The sequence below is a fragment of the Bactrocera tryoni genome, chromosome 5 (genome assembly GCF_016617805.1).
Source record: "Bactrocera tryoni isolate S06 chromosome 5, CSIRO_BtryS06_freeze2, whole genome shotgun sequence".
Lineage (NCBI taxonomy): Eukaryota > Metazoa > Arthropoda > Insecta > Diptera > Tephritidae > Bactrocera > Bactrocera tryoni.
The window spans coordinates 70,272,502-70,283,388 of NC_052503.1; the positions used below are offsets into that span (position 1 = coordinate 70,272,502).

General features: G+C 35.7%; 4 protein-coding genes across 4 annotated transcripts; 2 read left to right on the plus strand and 2 right to left on the minus strand.

Moving 5' to 3' along the window:
- Positions 1 to 23: 23 nt before the first annotated feature.
- On the minus strand, positions 24 to 6,556 carry LOC120778991 (uncharacterized protein DDB_G0292186). Its single transcript, XM_040111092.1, has 9 exons — positions 6,520 to 6,556; positions 4,904 to 6,302; positions 4,265 to 4,707; positions 3,294 to 3,394; positions 3,011 to 3,231; positions 2,757 to 2,941; positions 2,590 to 2,685; positions 2,438 to 2,507; positions 24 to 2,010 (listed from the first exon to the last, which is right to left on the minus strand). Exons 2-9 carry the CDS (start codon positions 5,683 to 5,685, stop codon positions 1,623 to 1,625), a joined length of 2,286 nt encoding a protein of 761 aa, XP_039967026.1. The 5' UTR covers positions 5,686 to 6,302; positions 6,520 to 6,556; the 3' UTR covers positions 24 to 1,622.
- A 443-nt stretch (positions 6,557 to 6,999) lies between these two features.
- LOC120778994 lies at positions 7,000 to 7,971 on the plus strand. The gene has a single exon (XM_040111096.1). The coding sequence runs from the start codon at positions 7,172 to 7,174 to the stop codon at positions 7,913 to 7,915; it is 744 nt and encodes a 247-aa protein (XP_039967030.1). The 5' UTR covers positions 7,000 to 7,171; the 3' UTR covers positions 7,916 to 7,971.
- A 55-nt stretch (positions 7,972 to 8,026) lies between these two features.
- LOC120778993 (39S ribosomal protein L2, mitochondrial) lies at positions 8,027 to 9,198 on the plus strand. The gene is made up of 3 exons (XM_040111094.1): positions 8,027 to 8,594; positions 8,656 to 8,868; positions 8,931 to 9,198. The coding sequence occupies exons 1-3, from the start codon at positions 8,111 to 8,113 to the stop codon at positions 9,134 to 9,136; spliced, it is 903 nt and encodes a 300-aa protein (XP_039967028.1). The 5' UTR covers positions 8,027 to 8,110; the 3' UTR covers positions 9,137 to 9,198.
- Positions 9,168 to 10,531, minus strand: LOC120778992 (ubiquitin fusion degradation protein 1 homolog). Its single transcript, XM_040111093.1, has 5 exons — positions 10,424 to 10,531; positions 10,234 to 10,360; positions 9,733 to 10,160; positions 9,491 to 9,670; positions 9,168 to 9,428 (listed from the first exon to the last, which is right to left on the minus strand). Exons 1-5 carry the CDS (start codon positions 10,424 to 10,426, stop codon positions 9,264 to 9,266), a joined length of 903 nt encoding a protein of 300 aa, XP_039967027.1. The 5' UTR covers positions 10,427 to 10,531; the 3' UTR covers positions 9,168 to 9,263.
- Positions 10,532 to 10,887: the final 356 nt, after the last annotated feature.

Below are 10,887 nucleotides of genomic sequence, written 5' to 3' on the forward strand. Positions count from 1 at the left end.
TTGAAACAAGTCAAATCAGCATATTTTACATTGATATTTTGAAGATTGAAGAATACACAGAGATTATCTATATTCTTTGTATTTTTTTCTCAATACACATTTTGTCCAAACATTGAAATGGAGTTTTCTTTATTATAATAGAAATAAAGTGCAATCATCATTATACATTTTATCTTTACCATAAATTTGTTTGTAGGGTTCTTTTTTTTTTTTTGTTTACTTGTTTTATAATATTTTTTTATTTAAATTAAATTTTTTGTATTAGTTGTAATTTGTTTTTCTAGATTTAGGTTCGATATAATTGTAGGTATGTAGAGATAGGTAATTAATTCTTTTGCTCCTTTTCAGTTGCCACACAACTATGATTCATTTATTTTGCTTTTACTTACTAGCTTTGCTGTTTAGAACGTATACACCGTCTAGGCTTTCTGCCAAACATGCTGCTTAATTCTTTTTAGCATTAATATTTATTACTCGCATATTAAGTAATTATTTTTCCCATCATTTAAAATGTACTACTTTCATTAGTTTACAATTTTTTAAATTAGATTTTTGTTTTTTTTTTGTTCTTTATATATTTTTTTGTTTGCATTTCGCATTTTATAACTTTTTTGTTACTTTTTACTCCCATTCATTCTAGTATAATATATAGCATCATCAAGCATATTGAATTCGTCCAGAGTAAACAAGTACATCTATACAGTATGCTAGGGATACAATTTTGATAATCGTTAAACGAATAAATCATTACAACAACAAATATTAAAGCAATATAGGGAGTTTGTATATATTCATATTTTAGAAAGATTAAAAACAATAAAACAATTATTTTTGTTCACATACTTTGCTTGTCAAATTCAATATACCGATGGGTTATAATAGTAATAAAGATGTTTCTTGGTTGGTTGGCTTCATGTGTTTCTTAATTTTTCTTATGATACCGGTTTACTGTTTTCATTTTCTATATCTTCAACGAAATATTTTGTAAGTAATGTTAGTTTAACATTTTCTCAATTTTGTTTTGTTTTGTGTGTGAATGTGTCTTCAATTATATTATGTCTTCTACTACACTCTGACCCACTGTAGTTTTCTAATGTCGCTTTAGTCCAATTCAGAAATATATCATATTTATAGTAATTATAATTAAATAGAACTTATCTAATACTTGCAGTCAATTTAGATGAAAGAAGACATTTTGAGCGAAATTTAAAGTTCATGTAAATCATCAAAAGCGCTGTTTACTATTTGTAGACAGTTATTTACTATTAAAAGCTTGATACAAGGTTTCATAGACAATTTGCCTTTGAATATGGTCTTCGCATACTGAAGGTTTAATAAAAAAAAAAAAAAAAAAAAAAAGTGAAGTGTTTTACACATTGCTGATTTGTCTGTTAAAATTATTACATATTTCCGAATTGGTTTACGCATTTTACATTTTCCATTTATAGTAAATCTCAACTTTTGTGTGCTCTAGTTTTCTCTTTTTAAATTTGTTGTGTATGGGGTATTTTACTGTGGCAAATCTTTGCCATTTGTTAAATGTTTAATATTTTACATTCTTTTGTAAATTTTTTTAATTACTTGCAGACATTAGAAGAAACTGAAACAGAAACAGCAACATATCAGAGTACTTCGGATATATATTTGGGGCGTTTGGAAGCGTCGCATGAAGCGCTGCTGCCGGCGCCATTACCACCGCCAATACTGCAACCTTCATCGCCAGATTCCATATTGCCACTGTAATCGGTGGGCATTTCCTCGTATATAATGTCGGGATGCAACGTTTGCACTTGATGTTGATGTTGTTGCTGCTGCTGCTGTTGTTGTTGCTGCTGTGCGCCAGCTGCCATAGCGTGATTACGTTTGAGTGCTATCAAGGCACCAACGCCGTTGCCGCTGCCACCACCAATGGTCACTCCACTCTCGTTGTGTAGATGTTGTTGTTGTTGTTGCTGTACACCGGCAATGGTTGAATTTTGATTTGAAACATAGTATGGGCTTCCGCTACTGCTGAAAATGATTTGTTTAGAAATGAGTACAAGCGCTAGATAGTTTCTCATGGCAATGAGTTCATATCTTTGAAATAATTGGCAAAAGAAAAACTAATAAGAAAAATTAAGTGTAAAACTGGTGCTAACTTTAATGGAATGACTATTCAGAGATGAAATGAATGTTTTTAAGAAAATTTGCAAATAAAATAAATACAAAAACGTATTATTCTAATAAAAAAATAGTACTTTTCAAAATATTGACACAGAAAAATTAGCACCGAAAAAAAATTTAAAAAATAAAATGGTATTAAGCAGGAGAAATCATAGCTTTAAGTTTTTAAGTAGCAAAACTAAAAAAAAATATTTAGTATTTAATTTAGCAAAACTAAAAAAAATATATATCGATGCAATATAATAAAAAATATTGAAAACCAAATAAAAATTACTTGTATTGATTGTGGGAATTGTTAGCCGTCGATTGGTGCATATTCTGAGTTGTGTTGTTGTACATAATATCTGCAATTCAACGCACATTATTTTATTGTAATTATACTAAAAGAAAAACAAACGCGCTATCGCTTGCTAGTTGACTTATTACCACCATCGGCTGCGCGTTGCTCAATAGACATGCCCGGCGATCCAGGGGCCGATTGCAAAACGAAATCCTGCAGTGGTGAACTCTCACGCGAATTGTCTACATTATAACAATAAAAAAAAATTGTAATAAAAAATTATTAAATAAAATATATGCAAGAGTCGGCGTACCCATATGACTCGGTGAGACTGGTGCCGAACGTGGCATGCCGTATGTTGGGCGAAAGCCTTGGCTGCTACGTTGACGCCGTTTCTTGTAGCTGTGATCAATCAACTTGGCGCCACTGTCAGGATCAATACGCCAGAAACTGCCCTTGCCCGGCTCATCTTGAGAGCGTGCAACTTTAATGAAATATCTAAAAATAAAGATAAATATTAGATATACTGGCACTGAAAATACAATGTAGATATATTGAAACGTTTACCTATTCAAACTGAGATTATGGCGTATGGAGTTTTGCCAACCCTTGTTTGTTTCTTTACGATAGTACGGATAATGCTTGACTATAAATGAATAAATGCCAGAAAGTGTCAATTGTTTATCCGGTGCTGCAGATATAGCTTGAACAATCAACTGAGCATAGCTATATGGTGGTTTCTCATTGTGGTTATAGCTAGCTGTTGATGGTGTTTGGAATAGGTCTTGCTGAAAAGAAAATACCTCGTCATTAAAAATATAAAATCATTAATATAAGCAATTGATTTTACGTTTTGTAAATTGTTGTTGGTATAGTTGTTGTAATTGGCTTGGTTCTGATGAAAACCTTGTCTGGGGCTGGCTGGACAACTATTAGCAGCACTTATTGTACCTGTAAAATTTAAAAGTATTATTGTTATTGCAATTGTCACTTAAACGGTTAATTGCTACAATTTATTACACAAAAATATGTCTTTACAACCGTTTAAAATAACCGTTTTTAACACCCCATAAGGTACCTATCTATCTTTAATGAGTTATGTGATGCATTTCATAAGCAATTAAAAATTATGACAAGATAAATAATTAAATAAATATGTATGTTAATAAACGCATATTCTTTGATATTCCACGTGTGCGTTTTTAACAAAAATTGTATTTTCATTTATGTAATAATTATTTTTGTAAATATTTACATGTTACAACCCCAACCTAACACATTTCCGGCTATTTTTATGACGTAAGAGAGTTTTAACCTCATTCACACGTTTGTGTTGTTGTTGGTAGATTTCTAAAATTAATTTAGAGCCACGTGCAACGTTTGCAATTAAAAATTTGCACAACATATAATTACGCATTTATGTACGCAATTTGTAAAAAAAAAATGCTAGAAGGTAACATACAAATTCGCATGTATTAGTGCAAATGTATGTAGATATGACATGGGTGTACTTTTGTAGATAATATTTACTTTTTGTTTTGTTCCGATTCGTTTTTTCAGTGCGCACACAAAGCGGCGCTTTGTTTCGCATTTCATTGTTTTTTTTTTGTATTTTCATTTGTTTACACTGCGTCAAGTGTAATGTAATAAAGTTTGTATGCCAGTAAGCAATAGCAAAACAAAAAAAAACTAATGTTTTTCTGAAACGTAATTAAATCTAACGCATTTGCTATAATATGCAATTAATTTTCGCTCAGTGTATAATTATGCAAATGCATACACATTTGTGTTTGAATAAGAAACAGTACAAATTCCACTTGCCAGTTGGTGATAGATATGGGCTTTTCTGCTCCTTCTTCGGTATGGATATCTTTAGTGGTGAGTACACATTTGAATTATCCATATTCGGCAGCAGATGTGTTGACGATGACACTGCACTAGAGGACACATGCGGTTGATGGTGATGAGATACATGTGTGGACGCATGCGGTGTTGGTCCAGACGACGCATGCGGATGATGGTGATCATCGGGTGGCGCAGGCGAAATAATGAATTGAGCACAACCTCCGCTCCCACCGCCACCGCCACCTCCTCCTATTCCACTGTTGTTCTGCAGGGCAGCCACATTGTTGTGACTATTATTATGATACGATATGCCACTGTTGTTCGAGTTAGTTAGCGCGCCAGTAGCATTTAAAGCGCCACCATGTACGAAACTCTCGAATTGTATGCGAATCTCGGTGCTGGGAAAGCGAAAGTAACAGCTGAAAATAGGGTAATTGTATTAAATAATTTTAACACACAATAAATTACAAATGTTTAAAACTAAGTGAAGTAGCGTTTCAATAAATTTAACTATGCAATTTTTCTCCGCGCTTTTGAGATACATATGTTATATATTACATTCACATACAGATACACAGGTGATTCGTTCAATATTGATTATGGCGCTGAACTTACCTGTTAGGTAATCGAAGCGGATCAGCATTTCGTCGTTGCAAAAAATCATCGACGAAAATGCCATTTTTACTTAGACACTGTACGAAAAAGTCACGTGCGTCTCCATCGTAATGAACCTGAAAATGCTTTCTTGACACCAAATTGTTTTCGGCAACATGAAAGTGCACATGCGATGTTGATGAGTTTCGTCCAATAATTGTACATGGCTCGGTGATGTATAACAATTCCTGGTCGTATTTTAGAAAGCCGAGCGCGTTGTCAGGTGCTGTTAAAACGTTTGATGCACCGCCGCCCGAATTACCGGCGGTTGAGGCATGGGCAGGTGGGTGATTGGTATTCAGATTGGCGCCTACATTAGGCCCGACACCACTATTGGTTGTACTGCTGCCACTACCAGCTGCAATTACTACCGAATTGGTGTTGGCGTTAGATGATGTTGATGTATTCATGACCTCTAAGGCTGCGCTACTATTATTATTATTACTGCTGTTACTCGTGTTATTGTTGTTATTATTTGTTAGTATCGCACCATTGCCATGATGCAACTGGAGCATATCCTTGGCGATGGCTACAGTGGCAGCGTCGACGGTGTCCGTTGTTGCTGCACTATTTATTGTGTTTGAGGTGGGCGGGGTATTGTTTGTGCTACGAACGTTGTTTATGTTGTTATTGTTGTTGTTGCTACTATTGGTAGTATTTATATTGGTTGCCGGGCCGGATATAGAACCGTCATCTACTTGCTGAGCTGTATGTGGTTGTTGTTGGTGGGGGAAGAATTCCATTTGTATGCGGCGCCTTTTTCTTAATTCTTCTTTTTCTACACTTTTTTCCTAACGAAAAAATGTGTTAGCGCTACGCCACAATTGCGCTTGGTTATGTTACGGTGCGTTTGTTTTTCTGTTATGATTCTTATATTTTTATTCTACACAATTTACTGTCCCTACTAAAATACTAATTTCCCTTTCTTTTAACAAAAACTATATAAATTTTTTTTACTTGCACGTTTTGCACACTATTCACATTCGGCCACTGTCCCCTTGTTGCTAATATTAACACTTTAATTCGTCGCTTTGGACAATAAAAAACTCAAGGTTTTTTCCTTTTCTGCGTTTCAAAAGATTTTTCCAAATTTGAATTGTTTTCCGCACGCTTTGCGCACTTCTCTTTTCAATACATCCGATCGATCCTGTTCCGTTTGCAGCTCACATCCCCTCTTCTATTTATTTCACTTTATTTTTTGGCTCTGTCGTTCGTTGGCTGGCTATGGCTACGGCTACGGCTCAGGCTCTGTTGGCTAATGGCTGATTGCTATGTTGTTTTTGTCGTTTTTGTTTTTCTTACTGTTGTTGTTTTCCCTGCCGTTTTATGTTGTTTGTATGTTGTGTTGTGCTGAGCAGAACTGCGAACGAGAAAAATAAACCAAAAAAAACACACTAATATTGAAAAACACACAACGAAGGTACAGAGCGAAGGCAAAAACACACACACACGTATGTCTATTGGAAAATGAAAAGCCGCTTGAATGTTGGGGAGCAACAGCGCGCTCATAAGCGGCAGCCCCAATATTTTTTTCTAAAATTCAACAAACCTTACATTCCCCAACGCACTACACTTACCACGAAAGTTAAAGTTAATTTTTCAACAATATTTGGATATATATTTTTTTGCCACACGCGTGTTTACAAACAAAATTCTAAACCGAAATCGAAAATGAAGAACTGAAAATTCTGCACAAAACACGTTTCTTCTTACCAACGAGAAGACAGGCAACACAGGGTGTGTTGTGTATCTGGTGGTTGGCAGCACTGTGCTGAATACACACGCAAATGACATCTGCAGAATAGCGCACTGGTATAGAGTGCAAGGGAGCTGTTTCACTACCGAGGGAAGGGTGGAAGAAAAATAAATACAAATACCAGTGCACGCAACAAAACGAGCGCGATTTAGTAAACATATGCGCAAAGTGTCATGCGCGGCAAGGTGGTGGAGGCGAACAAACTGCACTAAAAATTTAATATTTATTTTCCATTTTTGGTTAAATAAAAACACTTAAACATTTTTGTGTTTAACTACGCAGAAAAGTTACTTTCCACTTGTATTCTACTAAATGTTTTGAAAATACTTCCTAAACACTGCAATATGTTATCAGCTTCACTTATAATTGTTCACTGGGTTATTTGTGCAGCATTGCCAATATAGTTTACTTTTTCCAATTGTCAGCCACATAGAAAAGTGGAATAGTACTTACAGCAGTGTAAAGGGCACACCATGGCCGAATTACCGGAAAATTTGCAAATTGTTAAGACAGAAGGACCACAAATACCGGAAACGGATGCACAGCCGCGTCGCCTTATTAAGGAGCGTCTAAATTTGCACGTGAAACGACGTCTCCAACAAGAACAGGAACCCCAAATACAACTGCAACAGACACAAATAATTACTCACCCTTCTGGGAATCAAACACGAGAAATAGTGACAACTGCAGCACCAGCACCAGCAGCACAACAATCACCACAATCAGCAAACGTGAACGTGAGTTCGACAGTAAACGACGTCACTGCGCCGACATCAACATCGAAAAGAAAAGAGAAACAACAACAGAAAGAACCAGCCAAAACACGCAGACCCTATCAAAAGCGAACGGACAAAAACACCACCAAAATACAAACACAATCGCTGACACAAATGCAAATAAGTGCTGAAGATGGCGGAAGAAGTCGCAAAAACAAACGTCACAAAGCACAGGGAACATTGGTAGGTAACGCAGTGCCATCGTCGGCTGGAAATGCAGCGCATAGTGCAAGCGCCGGTGCTTTATGTTTATCACCCTGCGTTGAGGAAGGTAGTGGCGGCGGTGGTGACGAAATGGACGGTCGAGATATATACTCCCGTGATAAAGAGAAATGCCCAGACATCTTAGGTATGGTTTTAAGTGGTAAAAAACGTGCTTTATTGCAGAATTCGGAAGTGAAGGAATTTTTAGCTAATATTATGTCCGCTTTTAAAAACTGATACGTTGTATCCGCTTTAAATATTTTTATTATAAAATAAATATAAATTTGAAAATATTTATTGATTGATTGAGCTTTTAAAAATATGAAATATACAACCCTGCTCGCAAACAGCTGATTAACCCCATTTGGACACATTTTAGACCGCTGGATAAACATCAACTAGCTATTTGCTATTATTTCTATTATATAAAAAATGAATAACTTAACCCGTTTGTTGGCTAGTTGTACATTAAATGCTTCCCGTCATCAGCTATTAAGCAACAGCGGCATTGTGGCCGCTGGTGTTCTAGTTCGTGGGAAGTGTAAGGTGGTAGAGAAACCGAAACCAGGTGCCGGTCAGCAATTTCGACGTGTGGTGCACTACCCTGAAGAATACACCATAGAACCATTGAAAATCACTCATTTAGCAGGGCGCGATCCAGTGAGCGGACGCTTGGTGGCCAAAGGCATTGGTGGTGGAATAAAACAGAAATTCCATTGGGTAAAATGGGTACGGGATGGGCCGTTGGAAGGACCGCCACAAGAAGAACGAGTGATAGAAATAATCGATGATGGTTGTCGCACTGCAAAAGTGGCACTTGTTGGCGTAGGAAATGAACTCAAATATATATTAGCAACAGAAAATATGAAAGTGGGTGACCTCATAAGAACTTCTCGATTTATACCGCGTATACCTGGTGAGAAAATTTGTCGAACAATGTAATAAATTTGATATATATAACTTTTCGTATATTATAGTACGTCCAAATGAAGGCGATGCCTACCCCCTTGGAGCTTTACCAGTTGGTACACGCATACATAACCTAGAGAAGAATCCCGGTCATCCATTTCACTTGATACACGCCGCAGGTACTTTTGGAACAATTTTAAGAAAATTCGATGACAAAGTCGTGGTTCAGTTACCATCAAAACGTGAATTTGCATATGATCGTACATGTATGGCTACAGTTGGTAAGATCTTTACTTCAGTAAAGTTATGTATAATATGTATTACATAAAAAAAATTATTACAGGTCGCCTATCAAATGTTGAGCACAATAAAGAACATATTGGAAGCGCCCAACGAATGCGTCAACTCGGCAATCGCCCACGTTCCGGTTTGTGGAAACGAAAAGAAGGCAAACATGGCCGAAAGATACGCAAATTACCGGCAATGTCTCTCACATCACCGCCACCCCAAAAGAAAGACGAAGTTATTAATTTAACTTTGAATTTGTAAATGCAATGAGTAATAGAGAATTTTGTAGTTCTGTGGTTATTAAAGTTTAATGAACAAATTTATTTTGCATTCTTTTTTGAAAAGCTTGTTAAACTACTTATGTTAGTATAAATATTTTAATATAATTTTACAATTTACGTGTCTTCATTGAAAAGCCTTGACCATGGAAAGTCTCTGGCTCACCGTCTTCACCGTCCTTTTTAGGAATACGTTCGTTGATTGGCTTGATAGAACGGTCAAACTTTAAGTATCCAAACTTGTAATCGTAATCGGGTACACCACGAGCGAGTACCTGCAGTAATGAAGGTTTTAAGGCATATATGTAGGTTTTATTTAAAAACTGACTATACCAACCCTCTTAATAACAGGTGTGTCTAGCTGATTATCTTTCTTTTTCTTGCCATCCAGACGTACACCAGAGCCTTTAAATGTTTCAACTACCTCTTCCATAACATGATCTTGGGGTTCCTCTACAGGTGGCTCTTCAGCTTTAGGTTTATTCGCTTCATACCCTATAGCAGCTTCGAATTCCACCTATTTATTTATATTAATAGCCTTTTAAATTTAGAAATATATGTGTTTGACATAGAACTTACATTCATATCACATTCAATAATGCTGACAGCATTACCAGGACGCGTTTCTAGCACACATAATTCATAAACCTTCTTATTATATTTGATAGCAATTACATCACCGGTGGTAAGACAAGCAAAATTACGAAGAGCATTTTCCAAAACAGCTTTGGGATTAGTGATATCTAAGAAATCAGTGCTTTGTGGTTGAAATTTTGAAAAGGTTGCCACTGGCAAGCTGACACTTTCAATGCGAACCGGACAGCCTTCCGTAAGCAAAAGATTTTGCATCATCCACAAAGGTAAATAGCATTTACCTTCCTCGGCAACGAATTCGAGTACACCTGCATGTGTTGTGCGTTTTTGCGCTCGATTCGTCAGCTTAAAGAGCATTGGATATTCAACGTTGTGGCGTGTAAGCACATCTAACGCTGATGGTGGCATAATAACTACACACACACACATTATAGAAAAGATTGCGCTAATAGACTTGTATTTAGGCATGTTAAATTAAATACCTACTTTTGCCACCACGTTCTAAATCTTCTCGTTCGTTGCCGGGTAACATGGCTACAGGGAAGCACTTGTATGTCTCCTGGAAGCTGCGCCCATTATCCAGGAATTCCATATTGAAACCGTTAAAATGAAACTGTGACAGCAAAAATTATTTCTATTAGATATTGTTTATATGCGTTGTTACTGAAATATTTACCATTATGTATTTACCGTACACAACTCAAAATTTTTGCAATGCCTCGCTGTTATTGTTTTTACTTTGTTTACAAAAACAGCTGTCATTCATTGCTACTCACAATGCTGCTTCGCTCAATTTTAACTTCACCATTCACAATAATTTATAAGAAATAAATTTAATTAAACTTATAAAATGTTAAATTTAATTCTTGTCTCTGTCAACTATTTCGAAATTTGTTTTATTGCTTTTGTTTATAGCAAAATTGTTGTTAGGCTCTTATATATTTTACTACAAATAAGTATAACCTAATTCAATAAGAATACAACTTAAAGATTATTTTTATTGCAATGATTTAATGATAGCATTCCGAAAACTATTAGCTGTGTTTTTAATAAAAAATAAAATTAGCTATGTGTTTTAATTATAATATAAAATTAAAAATTAAAAGATAAAAAAACTTTAAGCGGAAGAGGGTAAAACGG

Coding starts and splice junctions, on each gene's coding strand:
- LOC120778991 (XM_040111092.1), bottom strand. CDS start 5,685: ATGGAATTCTTCCCCCACCAACAACAACCACATACAGCTCAGCAAGTA. Junction 2,942..3,010: donor CATAATCTCAGTTTGAATAG/GTAAACGTTTCA, acceptor CTTTATTTTTAG/ATATTTCATTAAAGTTGCAC. Junction 2,686..2,756: donor AGTCTCACCGAGTCATATGG/GTACGCCGACTC, acceptor GTTATAATGTAG/ACAATTCGCGTGAGAGTTCA.
- LOC120778993 (XM_040111094.1), top strand. CDS start 8,111: ATGAATAACTTAACCCGTTTGTTGGCTAGTTGTACATTAAATGCTTCC. Junction 8,595..8,655: donor ATTTATACCGCGTATACCTG/GTGAGAAAATTT, acceptor CGTATATTATAG/TACGTCCAAATGAAGGCGAT. Junction 8,869..8,930: donor TACATGTATGGCTACAGTTG/GTAAGATCTTTA, acceptor AAATTATTACAG/GTCGCCTATCAAATGTTGAG.
- LOC120778992 (XM_040111093.1), bottom strand. Junction 9,671..9,732: donor TTATTGAATGTGATATGAAT/GTAAGTTCTATG, acceptor ATAAATAAATAG/GTGGAATTCGAAGCTGCTAT. Junction 9,429..9,490: donor ACACACCTGTTATTAAGAGG/GTTGGTATAGTC, acceptor TCATTACTGCAG/GTACTCGCTCGTGGTGTACC.
- LOC120778994 (XM_040111096.1), top strand. CDS start 7,172: ATGGCCGAATTACCGGAAAATTTGCAAATTGTTAAGACAGAAGGACCA.